The following is a 16,298-nucleotide window of genomic DNA, read 5'->3' as shown; positions in this document are numbered from 1 at the left end:
CTGTTGAGCTGAACGCAAGCGTTCGTCCAATTCGGCTTGGAATTCTCTTTGCCGTGCTTCGGCCCACGCCTTCACTTGATCTAGTGTTTGGCGAGGGGCCCTTGTTTATTTTTCCAACTGGGTGTCGGTGAACCCTAGTGGAATATTTACTGCACTTGCCCCGGCTTTGGTAGTCGGGGTAGTGTTCGTAAGGATTGTATAACCGCCGGTGTCCCCCCCAGTTACTGGGGTTGTTACCGGGGTTTCTTGGTCGGTTACTGGCCTTTGGACCGGAGTAACGTTAACCATTTCTTCAGAAATTGTGAAAAAACTAAAATAGTTCTAGCTTTTATGCACGGATGGCGCCAATGAAGAAACACTAAGTGAACCCTGGACAGATTATAGATAATCTGGGGTTTAAGTAATGTTTCCCACGGATGAGATCTAGCTGAGAAGGCTGTTCTTCAGGAGACCTGCAAAACAAACACCGTAAGCTCGTCACTGAGAAGGGGGGGTTCCTCCTTGTGACCACCCTCCGGCGTGAGAATCAGACTAGATTGCTCTGAATATAAGTGTATATTAAGAGATTGCTAGATAACTGGATAGCAGATGATCTTACCATTCCAAGATGTTGGAGTATTTATAGCCGAAGGTAGGTTTCCTAGAAGGTACAGCCGGCTGAATAGTATTCCTGTTCTACCAACAGTGGATTATGCACAGGCCATACTGGTTGGTGGATAGGTTACGGCCAACAGTAACAAAGTCGGCTGCACTATTCCACCAACTGTAGATTATGCACGTCCCACCTACTGTGGATTATACGCAGGCCATGCTGGTTGGTGAATAGGTTACGGCCAACAGTAACACTATTCTACCAACTGTAGGCTACGCACGCTCCTCAGTAAGAGTTGGTGAGTAGGCAGCGGCTAATAGTGACACACAGTACTAGAGGGTGCTCCTCCTCGTACTGTTGTCGGTGAGCTGTCACCCTGTGATTAGCTCATGGGTTGTTCTGGTCAGATCGTCTGTCCTATCCATACCTTGGTAGGTATAGTACAAAAGATCTTTCAGAATCATACGGACTGGCTCATTTTGGCGGGATTGTTCCCGCCTTGCTCATTCCTTCATGTGACTACTGAAGTAGCTATTGCCTTGTGCGTGTAGCCCTGCTGTCTGCGGGTAGCCTTCCCTGATGGCTTGTATCCGCAACTGCGGGAACAGGCGGGGTACTTCACCATTGGGAGGCTTTCCCTGCGTGTACAGCTTGCGTACTGCGCGTAAGATTCTATGAGCATGGTGGGTCCTGTGGGAGCAGATGGCCTTTGCGCAGACGTCCCTATTCAAGGTGAGTCTTGCGGGACCAACTGGTCTCTGCTGGGACCTACCTCTTCAACTGGTCTCTGCTGGGACCTACCTTCACTGCATTATCTCGGGCGGTTGCAACATATTTTGATTCTTTTTGTTTCAATTTACGAATCTAAACCAGGTAAACCCTCACTTGACGGTAAATGGCATATATACTATCAAATCGAATTGCGTCGACGCTTAAGAAATTTGTTTGTGCAGTTATTCAAGTCTTCAATCGGCCTTTGGGGATTAAATTTTCAAAAGGATATGTGCAAATTAGGTCAGTTTAGTTCATAATTGATCTTTCAGCCATCCCAATTTTAAGGTTTTAATTGATTATAACTGTTTATATTGCTTTGATCTTAATTATTTTGCTTCTTCCTATTGATATTTTCCATTAGAACTCCATGATTCATCATGCTTATTGTTGAAAACAGAACAATTGTGTCAAAAGCGTATTTAGAATGCATAAAATTTCTTAGTAAAAATTGATTCTCATTATAATAATATAGTTTGAAAGTGATATGGTTGAAATATAGGTGACATTACTGTAAAAGCTAAGACTTAAATGCAGTCTTCATTAAAAGAACTTGAAGATGTGTTGTCAAGTTATCATATCTCTTCAAAATCAATATGAATATTTTTTTTAGCTTAATAACATTAATTATGACATGCCTTTATATGATCTCCTATATGATGTTGAGAGGTATTCATGTTTTACTAATTTATTATTAAAAAAATACTTTTGATGTGATTTATTTATCTTTTTATTTTAGGTTTATATTTGTTCTTCAAGGATCAGTCAAATTCACTAATGCTTCTGGAACTGATCAAAAATTGACGGTAAGTAATCGTTTTGTTCTCTATATAAGTATATATGTTTTGCAAGAATTAATTTAGCATTTTATTAATACCAACAAATATGGATCTTAATAAGGTTAAGGAACTGTATCTGTTTTGAGTTCGGAAATATTATTTTGGCTTTACTCTCTATTTGAATTATAGGTAGATCTGTTTGCTTACATACCTCCTAACTTAGAACACCTCTTTGAAAGTTATGAATAAGCCACACTTGTTATATTCATACGAAAGTACATTATTTCTTTGATTTATTATTTGATTATTAAGAAATCACAACGTCTATAAACATTCACTTTTATATAGATATGCTTATGTGAGCCTATTGTCAGTTCCACTGATCAACAACTACTTCTTGACAACCCTGGAGAGGTACACGTGATTTTTAGTTAAATATATTTAACTTAACCCATTTGACCTGTATTCTTTTTATTTAAATATTTTAGCATAACCCAATTGATCTGTTAGGTATAAAATTGGTTGGTATTACTTTAACCGTATGTAATTACTATATGCTAGTATGGATATTATTAAAGATGTTAAAAGGATACTATAATGAGAGCTCCTAGGATTAGGTATGAAACTACCTTAATATGCTTTACTGTGCATTTTTCGTGTTTGTTTTCATTTTTAAAGTTATAGTAAAAAGAAAAAAAACAATTATTGTTATTATTTAGTACCCCTACCAGTTAAAAAGAATGCAACTTAGCGGGACACTTTGCGTGAGACCTGCATACCTTCTTTATATCATCATTTATGCTACATGTACTTGAAATTCAAAAAAATATCGTTTGATGTTTGGATATGATACTATTGTTTGAAGTTATAGCAATAATTATGATCATTTAACAGAAAAAACAAATTAGGTAAAGCCTAATGCTATTTACCTTTAAATTGTCAGTGTCTTATTACTATAGCAAGTTGACTTTTCAGAAGACATTTTCACATTAAATGCTTACTTTTTACACATTAGAGTGGTGAGTGACTATTGCTCAAACGAACTTGGATTTGAAGAAATCATAAACGGATCCGGCCTCCGTCACTTAGGAAACACATATCTGTGTTCGAAACCATGAAGGTTTTTTGGGAATACCAATAGATATGAAAGGGTTTTTTAGATTTATTTTTCCTCTTGCTCTTCCAAAAAATAGATCTAGAAGTCAAAAAAGAGATATCGAAGATGTGGTTCGTTGTCGGGTCCCACAGATGACGCTAATGAAGAAACACCACTTCAACCCCACCCGGGTCGAACGGATGTTCTCTGGTTTTGAACATGAACAAAGTCACATCTCGGTCTTCTTCTCAGGTTGCTCAAGACCTGTCATGGAAACCGGGGAATGGAGGTGACTCCTAAAAGTTTCTTCTTTTTTACAGACACAAAAAATTGTGGAAGCCAAGAAAGTCAAAGAGAGGATCCTTTCAAATGAAAGATGAAGGCTCCTTATATTATATAGGAGCTCTATGCCCACCATCATGAAACCTTAACCTTAATGGGCCAAACCCGGCTAGGGGTTACCTCCACAACCCCCAGCCTATTGACATTGATTAGTAAACAATTATAAAATAACAAATACAAAGCATAACGTAATAAGTACAGGGTCGTACCAGGGAGGTTTAGGACCCTACCTCTATAGCTATACATATAGTATTTGATGTGATATGGTTCCGCCCAACGCTGTTTGATTCAGTTTTTACCCTTAACCATCACCATAACTAATGACTTCGGTTATGGGATTTCTTTGACAACAAACAAAGCTGAACTTCAATTATGTTAATCGATTATGAAGCTCGGTTTTTATTAATGTCGTTAATGCAATTTTTTATGAGACTATGATAGAGATGGAACAATCATAGCCTGATTGACTACGATGAAGAGAGTGTAGATTGTAGGGAGAAAATTCATTCTGAAGAAGTTAAATAATAAATGACAAGTAGTGGCGGACCCAATTTTTTTTTAGCCATTTACATATATTCTTTTCTTAAGAGGCTTTTTTGCAACTAGTATGCCAAAAATTGAAAAATATTTCAACGGACACTGTCTCGCCGGAAGCACCAACTCAGAATCGAACAAACGTTGCAATCTCGCCGGAGACAGAATCAAAATCGAACGGAGCTTGAATGGAGACACTGAAGCAGATTCGTTCTCTGCTTGTTGCTGTTGTCTTCTTTCTTTTTCCGCCTAGGGCGAAGTATAGTTAGGGCCAAGGGTGACCTCTACCCCTCCGTATTATTGCGCAATATTGTAAATTTATTCGTTTTCATCTGAAAATATTTATACATAGTGTAAATTTGCCTGTATTTGTTTGAAAATTTGATCTCGCCCCCCCTCCCTTTACGAACATTTTATACGTATTTACGTCCGACTTCCTCGATGTCTTCCTCCAAGCTTCGCCTATGCTTAGCATTGCCTGAAGGGAGAGTAGACGAGGCCGAGTGTAAGGCGGGTGCCCTACTTTCTCGCTGGATGGATTTAGTCATTCACATAATTCGGAAATCAGAGTGAATTAAAACATTTTGCGGAAATAAAAGTCAATTATTCATACATAACATAAACATCTTCTCTTAAACATAAATAACATAAGTCTTAAACATAAAACATAAATGACATGATAGTCTTCTTCATAACGATGCCAGTCTTCCTCTTATTGCCACGTGTCCTCATCAAGCAACTTGTCTCATTCTACTGGCCTGCGTGTTTACTAAAAGTCAGCTACGCTGAGTGAGTTCTAGATAATCAATTAACATACAATACATTCACGTCCATACTTATACGCGTCCGAAGATACGTATTTCATGCTTTACTTACTATTACTCATTCATACATACATTATATACTTGCATACGTGCTTACATATTTTCTTTCATACTTTCCTAAGATATACCATAAACTATTCTGTTTCTTCTATCTCAGACATTCTTAGGGTCTGGTCCCTCTATCTCAGATATTATCAGGGTCTGGTCCCTACTATCTCAGTTATTATTAGGATCCGGTCCCTTTTGTCTCAATCTCAGATACTATTAGGGTCTGCTCCCTGTCATCTCAGATATTATTAGGGTCTGGTCCCTTCGTTTCGCTTCACCATACATTCATACCAGTTCCATCAGCTATCCATACTTTCACATCATACGTACATACTTTACCTGTCTTATGTATATAACGCATATACACATATTCCTTCATATAATCATCATATAATAATAACATTCAATGCACAATCATGCATGTATCTTATACTTATCACTTAAGATAAGTATTTTATCTATCACATAGAGTATGCACACAGCCCCGAAAAATGTCACAGAGAAAGGAGCTAGAACTCACCTGGATCCTGTTACGTTCACCGTTAATAGTAATTCCCTTCCTGAGTTGTGCGCGGCTAACTGTTTAATAAGGTACACGTATTAATCCTCTATAATCTCTTGTCATTCATTTCTTAAGTTAACAGGGTTAACTTTTGAGTTAACCGAACCGACACGAAACCTTCTTAACTGTTCATGTTAATTTAATATACTTGGCATTATCTTATTATTAAACCGTCTTTATTAGTTTATATTCTTTACGATATTTATTATTATCGTATTTAGATTTATTATTATATTAGTTAATTACTATTCATTCCTATCATTATTATATAATTATTTATTTTCGTAAGTCATCCTTCGTTCATGAACTCCTTTTTACCTTCTCCATTTATAACGGACTTTTACGTTTAAATGTTACCAAACGGGTCCCATAAACCATTGGTTTGGCATGAGGCGGGTTGGTTTGGGTTCTAAACGAGTCGGGTCTCGGGTTCGGGTTCAGGTTCAGGTTCGTTTAGTTTAGCATCCAAGTATTTTATTCCTATTAATTAATAAATTCTTATTATTATTATTGTTGTTGTTGTTATAATAAACACTCACCAACCCCCATTCCCTTCATATTCTTTCTTCTTCTTTATTCTTTCTCTCTCTTAAATCCGACAGCCACCGCCACCCCTCACCTTCCGGCCACGCCAGACGCTGGCCATCCCTTGCCCTACCCCGTCGCTTGTTCCGTCTCTCTTGCCAGCCCCCATGACCATCATAACGAAGGAAAGGATTCGCACGGTAAGAAATTTGCACGGCGTTCGCATGGGATGCGAATCCATCACTTTCGCATGGAGGGTTTCGCATAGGATGCGAATCCATCACTTTCGCATGGAGGGTTTTGCATGGAGGGTTTCGCACGGGATGACTTCGCATGCCAATATTCGCACGGCTATGCGAATCCTTCATGTTCGCACGCGGGTTCTTCAGATCTGGTTCTTAGTCTTGTCCGAACTGTAGGGATTCGGGTCTCGGTGAACCATGTTTACACCGATTTATTATCATTATTTTCATTTTGGCAAGTCTCTGATTATTGTTATTATTGCTAGATTTGTTTGGATTTTGTTTATGTCGGTTTCGTGTTCGTTTCTCAAAATTCTTTGTTCATTTATGATTGTCTTAACTGTCTTAACGAAAATAGAATGAAATGAGAAAGAAACGAAAGGATGATTAAATCTTAAAATATAACATTTACCTTTGATTAACTAGATCTTGAATGGATGGAATTGGATTTGGAATGTTTGGTGTACAGGAGGTTTATGGGTGTCACAAATGACGATGAAATGATGAGGATAAGAATGTAGGGTTTTAGGGTTTAAATAGACAAAGCCCAAAGGCTTTTAAACCATAATCCCTCCCAAGTCCATTAACCTCTCCTAATCCTATTCATATTCTACATATAATTTAATCAATATAACATCACATGATACGATCACTAAAATAAACCGACTTCTAAGTATACCATCAGTGGGAACTTTGCTTTCTGGTTGGGAAGCGTCTCTGTCCTTTTCACTTCTTATTACTCTTTTCGTTTACTTTTTCTAACATTTCTAGGACCAACTAATTCATTCGGGCAGTTACAAGAATGGTGGGGAAGTTAACAGTACCCGACGACATTCAGGGATGGATGTAGACCCATCGGGCAGGGATAATCATTCCGGTCCTGGGAGAGGTGGCGACCATTCTCAAGAACCAACGGAATGAATCGAGGAACTAAGGACGTTTCCAATACCGATAGCAGCTCCCGCTGAAGCAATTGTAGCAGCTCCGGCCCCTATTAGTTTTGCACTCCTCCCGCCCATATACCAGACCAAAATGATAAAAGAGCTTTCTCACGTCCATCTATCATCCCGCCGAGCCCCCTTTCTCCTCGGTCCACAGAGACAAAATGTAGGACTGCCGCCAACAGTTCATCACTGAAGAAAGGACTCACTAAGCCGGGATCACTAACTAAGACTAATCTAATACATTTATTTATTTAATGAAACGAGGACGTTACACCGAATTGTGTGAATGGAGAAGACGGTTGGTTTTTTCAGTTGGGGATTGAAAATATTGAAAAGGGTAACTGAACATTAGAAGGGGAATATATAATTAAAATTTTACTATGAAGAAGTATATAATTATAAGGCTTAAAAATAGCTTTAACCAAAATTTTGTGGAACAAGTAGAATTTTGAAGTATAATATACACTCAAAAAGTTTTAGTGTGAATTCATGCTCCCTCCTTTGGGGTCGGCGAGCATGCCCATGACGAGTTTTGTGTATTTCTTTTGATTAATTGTTATATTAAAATATAAAGTTGGTGATAGTGACGGAGAGAAGAGAAGGAACCAGCATAACATCATGTCGTGTGTCTTGCATTAAAATTTGATGAAACTTTGAGTTTACTTCTTATAATTTTGTTGGTTTATTTAATTTATTTTTATCTAAACCAATTTTCTTTGGTTCTTTAGTTTACCATCGTTTGTATTCTTTTAATTAACTGAAAGAATTTTATATACTAATAGATGTAAGCATAGTTTGGTTTGGTTATCGGTCAATGGTCGGTTAAGATTAATGGAGAGCCTACGAATGTCTTTGGGCTAAGGTGGAAGAGATAGATAACCAATCAGAAAAAGGTGACTCCAAAATACAAATGGTATAACTGTATAAGGAGATAGATACGATAAGTAAAAGAGAAAGGATGAGGTTCGTGGGGTTTTTTTTGCTAGTTGCCAACGTGAAGAAGAGAGGGGGGTCCGTGAGGCATCCCGATAACTCACCTACTGTGTCTAAAAAGTCTAAAACATAGATTGAATGTGGTATTATGTCCTAGCACATGAAATTATAACAAATCACACAAGATCATATAATTTTATAAAAAAAAATAAAGCATTTGGAATTTGAATAATCATGCTGCTAAAGATAGTGTTATTGGTTTAACACCCTCTAGACAAATTTGCTCCTATTTTTAAACAAATTTGATTTGGGTGTTATGTGGGAGGTTGAACATTATTGAAACTGACAGATTCGATACAAAAAAAAATAATAATAATAAAGGTTTTGCAATTTGTTTGTCAAACTGTTGGAATCGTATTGAAACTACATAAGCTGGCACCTCAACTATGTTAAAATTAGAATACATATAATTTGAAAGTTTAACCTACCTACTTGTTTAACCATTTAACTTTGTTATTAACTTATTACCCATCAAACCCTTTTTTAACGTGCCAACCAAACACAATTACAAGCGTGGCCGAAGTCCTGAAAGCTAATTGATCGTGCATTTTTAGTTTAGTGTACATGTTTAGCTGATAACCTATTGAGCCCGGAAGTATTGTACGGAAGTATCATCAGGCACATGACCAAAGCATAACAAACTTGTACCAGATTTAACACAATTAGATAATGTGTTTGAAGTTTGACCAATTAACAACTCAAACCCGTTTAAACGAAACACAAACCAACAGATTTCATGATAGGCTCATATTGATCGGAAATTCACACTCTAAACCAAATACTACTTTCACCCGATATCCTTTATCAAGAACATCGACTGTAGCATAAAACCATCACCATCTCGGGTTTTGATGATCGATCCCCTGAAACATACAAGCTTTTGCAATTTGCGTCACGTTTCACAGTAATACAGTATCACATGAAACAATCTTTTACACTAACCAAAAAATACAAGTCACTAATGTTTGTGACTGATCAAAACCTCCCTAACAAAACGTAATTAATTCTGTTGTTGCGTGATTACACCTTTATATTACACACAGATACACTAATCTCCCTGCCTTACTTCCACCATGTACACCTACAACAATTTCATTTTCTTGTTTTTCCCTCTTTAATCATCATTTTTTAAAACGAGTTATGGTTTTTTCTTTTTTTTTTTTGTGGTGTCAAAAAGCGTGTATACCTTTTTAACATTTTTATCAATATAGCACAACCCGGAGAAGCCCGGGCTGGGGTTCAGAGTAGTCAAGGCCTTCTTCCTCCAGGAGGTATCTTTGGACAGCAACGGGGAGTCTAGCTGGCGTGCGGGTCCCTTTTGTGTGGTGGCCCGTTCCAACACATATGTAGACTTGCATTCGGTTCTCTGCTGACCTGGCAATGCTTCTTAGTGTCATGAGATCTCGCTTTAGAACATGGATTGCTTCGTTCACGTGTAGCCCGTGAAGATCGATTATTCTTTCTTGTCCTCTTCCGTTTCCATGAGTATCTAGACTTGCCGGGTTCCTACAGAATTAAAATGAGCAAATGAAAGAAATTAAAATATTAATTATTTTGCAAAATAATTGTTTAAAAAAAAAACTAACCTCTGATAGTAAATAGATTCTTGAGCCTTTTCATGAGCAGCCTTCATTTGCATGTTGTGTAATTGCCCTTTTACACTCAGTTCCTTAGCTAAAGCCTTGTGACCAACAAGATAAGCCTGGCGTGCCTGCATACACGGCAAAAATCGGTGTGCTTAAAAAACAAATTTTGATGATAAATAATTAGTATGAATGTAGTACTCGGAATCTTTCGACTCCAAGTGCTTGCAATCACTGGGATTAATTCACCAATTTGTGGTCTGATAGCTTTCAAGTTTAAATATGATGGCGTTATCAGAAAGTAGTTTAGATTCAAGTCTAGAGCAATGAGCAATTTCTATCATGTGAAAAAGCTTCTTTTATGTGCTAAATTGTGAATGAACTTTGCAAATGCAACGCCAAATGTTATGACTATAATCTGTACTATAAGAACTGGTCTTTTTGTAATTTTTTTCTCAAAATTTAATCATTTGAAATTATTGTGTGCACCTAGAATTATTGAATTTATGTTATTGCAAATATACAGTCTAGACTCTAGAGTTACTTCAATGAGATAGTAGATGGTAGGGTGTAAACGAGTTGAGCAACTTGTGAGCTACACAATATCGGCTCGTTAAAAGCTCTAACCGAACCAAACTTAAACGAGCTCCGGTGAGCTCTAGGCTAACCTTGAGCTCATTTGATAATCAAGCTCAAGCCTTGAATTTTATAAACCGAACTTGACTACACTCACGAGCCTAAATGAATCTATTATTTATATATAGTAATTTCTATTCAACATAATAAATTATAATTATATTATTATAATAATTATAACTTAATTTATATAAAATTATAAACAAGCGTATGTATATATATATATAGCAGTAATTGCACATGTATACGAATAAAAAAATAAATAAATAACATACAATAAGCGAGAAAATCTAGAGCTTTAGGCCTAAAGCTCGAAAATTAGCCGAGCCCTCGTAAGTTCAATGAGTAGAGCCCTAGTACATGACAAGCAAAGTTTAAAAGTACGGAATCGTGCCTCGAGGCGTTTTCCCTTAGCCTCAAGAGGCGTAAGCCTCGAGGCGAACCAAGGCGTAAGCCCGAGGCGGAATTAAAAATATGTATATTTTTTATATATCTTAAAAGAAATAAAATACTAGACATCAAACAAAGAACTTTCATAACTAAATATAAAAAATAATAATACAAAACAAAACTTTGCACTTCAATATATAAATTTATAATGTTAATTTGTAGTTTTTATGTATAAATTTACAAATTTAAGGACTAAATGTAAGCTACTGAAGATAGAAGGGTTAAATGTTAAAGTACACAAACTAATTTGACACTTTTGTGTAAAGATTTACAAGTTCCAGGGACTCAGGTAAAACACTGAAACAGAGGGGGTTAAATGCCAAAACATTTAAACTTATTTAAACCTAAATCTCTAAAACGTAAGTTCCACTGTCGCCGCTCGCCTCTTTCATCCTGATTTCCCCGGTTGCTTTCTCCCTTCTTCTTGATTTCCGGCGTCAGAATTTGCCATCATATGGACGCTATTGATGTTTTTCCGCCTCAATCAATTTCACCGCCTCACCGTTTTTCGGCCGCCTCAGACCTTGGAAGCGTACGTATATTCTCAAACCTAGAGGCGCTGCCTCATAATCGGTTTGTTGCCGCCTCGTCTCGAGGCGCGCCTTGAGGCGCCGCCTCATTCCGTTTTTTTAAACCATGATGACAAGAAGACAATGCATACGTGGATGATTGCATAGTTAGAAAACAACAAAGAAGAGATGAACAAAGAATACTGTTCTTTATATAATATATTTTTCTGAAGACTATAGTCAAATAGCTTGCACAATCTAACTAAGAAGAAAATAGATGACCATAGACAAGCTTATTACATGCTTATCAAATATTCCAGCAGAGCTATCTCAGTGGCTTGAACTTTAATCTAGGGCACCTTAACATGATACCTAAGAATACTTCATGTAAAATCTTTTTTTTGTTATTTTCCAAAAGAGAATCCTCTGTCCTTAATTACTTCTACCTTCATGGCATCTTCATAATGTTTTTCAACACATACCAAATATTACATTTTCTTTATGACATGACCTAATTATAACTTGTACTATTGTGTTCTTTCATTATTAGTCTAAGAAAGGTAACTTTTATAACTGTTTTCATAATGATCATCGCATCTGATCAATCACTTTTGTTCATTCTCATTGCTTAGTAAAATGACTGTCTCTAATTGATCTAAGGCCTTAAAACTACTACAGATGAACATGATCATGTATCCACAGGCTAATCATATGAGAAATTGCCTTGTCCATGTATTCACGTTTGAAACAAAAAGTCAACTCACCTTCACACAACCTCATATAGAAGCATATGAGAAACACATATGCTGATGACTCCACGCTTACTAGGAATTCCTTCTATATGTGTTATTTCGTTTTCACAACTAATTTTTATAACTTCATCATTCAATAAAAGAAGAGTGAAATTATAAAATGCATCAAACATAAAAAGCCATACCTGTTCAAAATACGCGTTGCGTAGACGTGCATGATCACGAGCTTCACCCCGCATTTCCGAGTACATATTTGCTGCGATCTCACAAAGTTAAAGTGCATGCACACTCACACAATTCATTTAACCAAAACAATATTGTTTAACTAAATAATATATATTTCACCAAAAACATTACCGACTGCGTCACCAGTTTCAAGCCAGACAGGAGCCGCACGGGTTGCACCACGGTTAGCCAACCGATCCCCAAAACTGCTTCTTCCATAACCGCCAACTAAGCTCTGAGAGCTTCTACTTGATCCAATGGTGGAATTTGAATGGCTTTTATCAAACTTCCATATGCTCGATTCAAGTGGTGCGGTTTTTCTAACTGCAGCAGCAAAATCTGTAGCACCTAAAGATGGAGCGGTTGATGAAGATTTAAACATGAGTAACTCTTTATCCAATGAACGATAATTATTAACATTCGGGTGCTGATCGTGTCCAGGAAACGTTGGCACGTTATTATGATTATCGGTTGGAGAGAGTGCAGGGAAATCCATAGCACTGAGATTTGGAACAGATGCTGATAATGTCTTGGAGTTCAGATTCTGGTTCAAACTGTTATCTACCTGAAGCTGCAATTATATATATAAACAAAGCAGGCTAAACAGCATATTTATGCATAGATACAAATAGATATCAATTCCATTTGGGTCGGTTTTAGGTTCAAACCGAACCAAAAAACTGAAAATTCGGTTTTTGGGTTTTTAAAGCCATTCAGTTCTAACAGTTTTCAAAATGGTTCAGTTTGGTTTCAATCTTTTCATTTTTACCATCTGAGCTTGAAATTTTTTACTCGAAAATTAAAATGGGCCAAAATAATGAATTAGGGTCAAAGTTTATTTTTTAATTAATGATTAATTGATTATTACATATTTGGAACTATAACTTTTTGGCTACACCATTTATTAACTTATTACCGATTACTTATTGTTTTTTTAGAAAACTTAAGACCAGACCATTGCTTCTTTTTATCTGGCTCAGTTATTTCGGTTCTGTTACGTCGGGAATTCCGATGCCAGTTCAGCCATTTCAGTTTCATGCACACCCCTAACTCGACCCACAACATGTAAAAGCAGGATACATTAAAATATATATAATATACATATGGAGAGGTTCATTACAGAAGACTGAATTATTATGATTTGCAAATCATTTAAATTTCTGTAAGTAGTGAATCTTTTTGAAAACTTTTACTTCTAGCATACAAATATCTAGGTTATTAATTTGTTCATAAGTTTGTTTTCACTTTAAAACACTTACCTTTACATGTTTAGGTATGTGTATGTAAACTGTAGAAAATATACCTACACGTGCGCAAAACCTACATATGTGTAGGCTCTATAAATAAATATTGTTTATGTTCTTTCTGTTCTCACAAAAAAGTGTCCGAGTGTGTGTATACACACACATATACATACCTCAAGCTGAGTAAGCATCTCAATTGTCAAATTCAAATCACATCCATTAGCATAGTAAACTTCAGCAAGACTTTCAGCCGCAAAACCAGGAAACTGAGAAGCCAAAAACTCAAGTGAATTTACATCCGTACCCTCCACCTGCTGCTCATTAAGCATATCATCTATATACCCTTGACCAACATCACCATTATAATAAACCTCATCTACAACACCAGTAACCAACTGATCACCATTCATGTCCCACGGCTTCACTTGCTTATGTTGAAAATTAACTGCATTTTGATAACTGCCACCATTGATTTGATAAGAAGATAACCTTGAGTTCCCATTAACATCTGTTAATGATAGATTTGAAAAAGGAAGGCTGTTGATTGTTTGAGATTCTTCTCCCAAAACATTAAAGTCGGGAGTGATGTCATCAGGTAGCTGGTCCCGCCAGAACTGGTGCGCCACATCATCTGAGTTATTTGAAACAGATGATTCTGACCTGTTTAGTATTGATTTCCCGACTGTTGAACTTGAACCACCAAAAGTGCTGAAACTTGAAGACGTGTCTGCACCATTTGTGTTTCCGGATGGTGACCTTAAAGCAAACGGGACGAATTCAGCAGCATCTGGATTTAAACTTTTTGCTTTCCCTGTTGTGGTGCTAAGTGGTTTGTCAATGGCAGAAGGCCCTTTATTGAGCAGGCTCATTATTCTTTGAGGTATTAAATTGAAACTAATTCTATTACGTAGGGTAAAACTCTAAATTCAAATCTGTAAACTGCAGCTGATATCACCCGTATCCTGAAACCAAAAAAAAAAAACAAAAGAAAAGAAATTACAACACATTAACATCGTAGTAGATGCATACACCCGTTTTAGTCAAGAATTTGGTCAACTTTTGCATTATTAGTGAGGTTAAGAAAGAAATCCCATTCATAAACTTGTAAATTACATCAACATTCTCACAAAGAGTCCTTAAAACTAACACACATACATACACTATACACTATAGTGAATTGCAGCTGGCATTACCCCTATCCTGAACCCAAAAACAGAAAACTATAGCACATTAACATTTTAGTAGACGTATACACCCGTTTTAGTCAACTTCTGCATTACTTGTAAGGTTAAAGAATAAAATCTCAATTTAAAAACTTGCAAATTACATCAACGTTATCACATAGAGTCCTTAGAACTAAAACATGTGCGCGCACACACACGCATATATATATTATATATAGTGAAAGTGAATATAACATATATATAGGTCTACTGGAGAATTTTTAGCATTTTAGAATTTGAATCATCCAAATAACACAAAAGAACCATTCAAATATTTCACTCAACATTTTGTTCAATAAAAAACCGTTGTTTCAAATAACAGTGTAGTAGATGCATGAACCACTATTAGTCAACAATCTGGTCAACTTTTGCATTTATTAATGGCATTCAAGAGAAAAAAATCACATTCATAAACTCGTAAATTACATGAACATCCTCACATAACACACACACACAGTGACACTACAGTGAATAACAATTATATAAATTTCTAATTCATCCAAATAACAGAAAGCATCAACATTATTCCATTAAAAAGGTGCTGTTTCAAACAATTAACCAACAAACAAAGTTAAAAAGCTTATATCAACATAACCAAAACATACTCCACAAATTCACATAAAATCAAACATTCCCCAATCCTAATTAACCAACAAATCATATAATCATAATCAACACATCACAACCATAACCTACCAAATTTCCTAAAATCAAACCCTAATTTCACAGTACAACACTTTAACCACACAATCACAGCCTAAATCCACAATTCAACGCATTACGTAATCATCAACAGTAACAGATCTCAAAATTGAATCGAGAAACAATACAATCAATGAGATTCGATAAGATCTGGTGATAAATAGATGAATTACTATTATTATTCCTACCTTGACGAAGCTCAAGAGACCGCAGAAAATGGATCCATCGGCGGCCGGTGATGTGTGTTGAATACAGGACTATTATTTAATCTGAAATGAAATCAAGAGTGGAGATTATTAGTATTAGTATAAGTATTGAGTATAAGAAGGAATGTTTGGTTTGGTTTGGTTTGGTTTGGTTTGATGGTTGAGAATGAGTTAGCTAGAATAATAGATTAGGGGGTGTTTGTTTTTTCTTTAAACATCTTCAAGGGAGCTAATGTCTGCAGGCGCGCAGACATTACCCTTGAAGACTGTTTGTTTTTTTTCTTAAAACAGATCTGAAGTTATCTTCTTTCATCTTAAAAGAAAAGCAAGGAAATCTTGCTTAAAACATCTTCACAAAAAAACCCTACTCTTCTCCCTTTGCAGCCACCTTCTCATCCACTGCTCCTACCACCGTCCGCCAACACCACCACCCACCGTACGCCGCCACCACCACCCCCGTACCCCGCCGCCACCGTCCACCACCATCCACCGCCACCACCACCGTCCACCACCCAC

At 36.6% G+C, this 16,298-nt stretch overlaps 1 protein-coding gene across 1 annotated transcript; it reads right to left on the bottom strand.

Annotated features, from left to right (window-relative positions):
* Positions 1-9,396: 9,396 nt before the first annotated feature.
* Positions 9,397-14,550, bottom strand: LOC143618170 (polyadenylate-binding protein-interacting protein 7-like). The gene is made up of 5 exons (XM_077090473.1): positions 13,825-14,550; positions 12,540-12,978; positions 12,368-12,438; positions 9,839-9,963; positions 9,397-9,758 (listed from the first exon to the last, which is right to left on the bottom strand). Exons 1-5 carry the CDS (start codon positions 14,518-14,520, stop codon positions 9,455-9,457), a joined length of 1,635 nt encoding a protein of 544 aa, XP_076946588.1. The 5' UTR covers positions 14,521-14,550; the 3' UTR covers positions 9,397-9,454.
* Between the last annotated feature and the right edge of the window lie 1,748 nt (positions 14,551-16,298).

Source organism: Bidens hawaiensis, unplaced genomic scaffold (assembly GCF_021521415.1).
Source record: "Bidens hawaiensis isolate Kalapana, Puna unplaced genomic scaffold, B.hawaiensis_p1.1 tig00064611_1, whole genome shotgun sequence".
NCBI classification, from domain to species: domain Eukaryota; kingdom Viridiplantae; phylum Streptophyta; class Magnoliopsida; order Asterales; family Asteraceae; genus Bidens; species Bidens hawaiensis.
This window is presented reverse-complemented; position numbering and strand designations above follow the sequence as displayed.

Bases quoted from the DNA above. Each gene is read 5' to 3' on its own strand.
- LOC143618170 (XM_077090473.1), bottom strand. From the start codon at position 14,520: ATGAGCCTGCTCAATAAAGGGCCTTCTGCCATTGACAAACCACTTAGC. The intron at 12,979-13,824 runs GTATGTATATGT...ATATAATTGCAG, and splicing joins AGATGCTTACTCAGCTTGAG to CTTCAGGTAGATAACAGTTT. The intron at 12,439-12,539 runs GTAATGTTTTTG...GTGAGATCGCAG, and splicing joins TGAAACTGGTGACGCAGTCG to CAAATATGTACTCGGAAATG.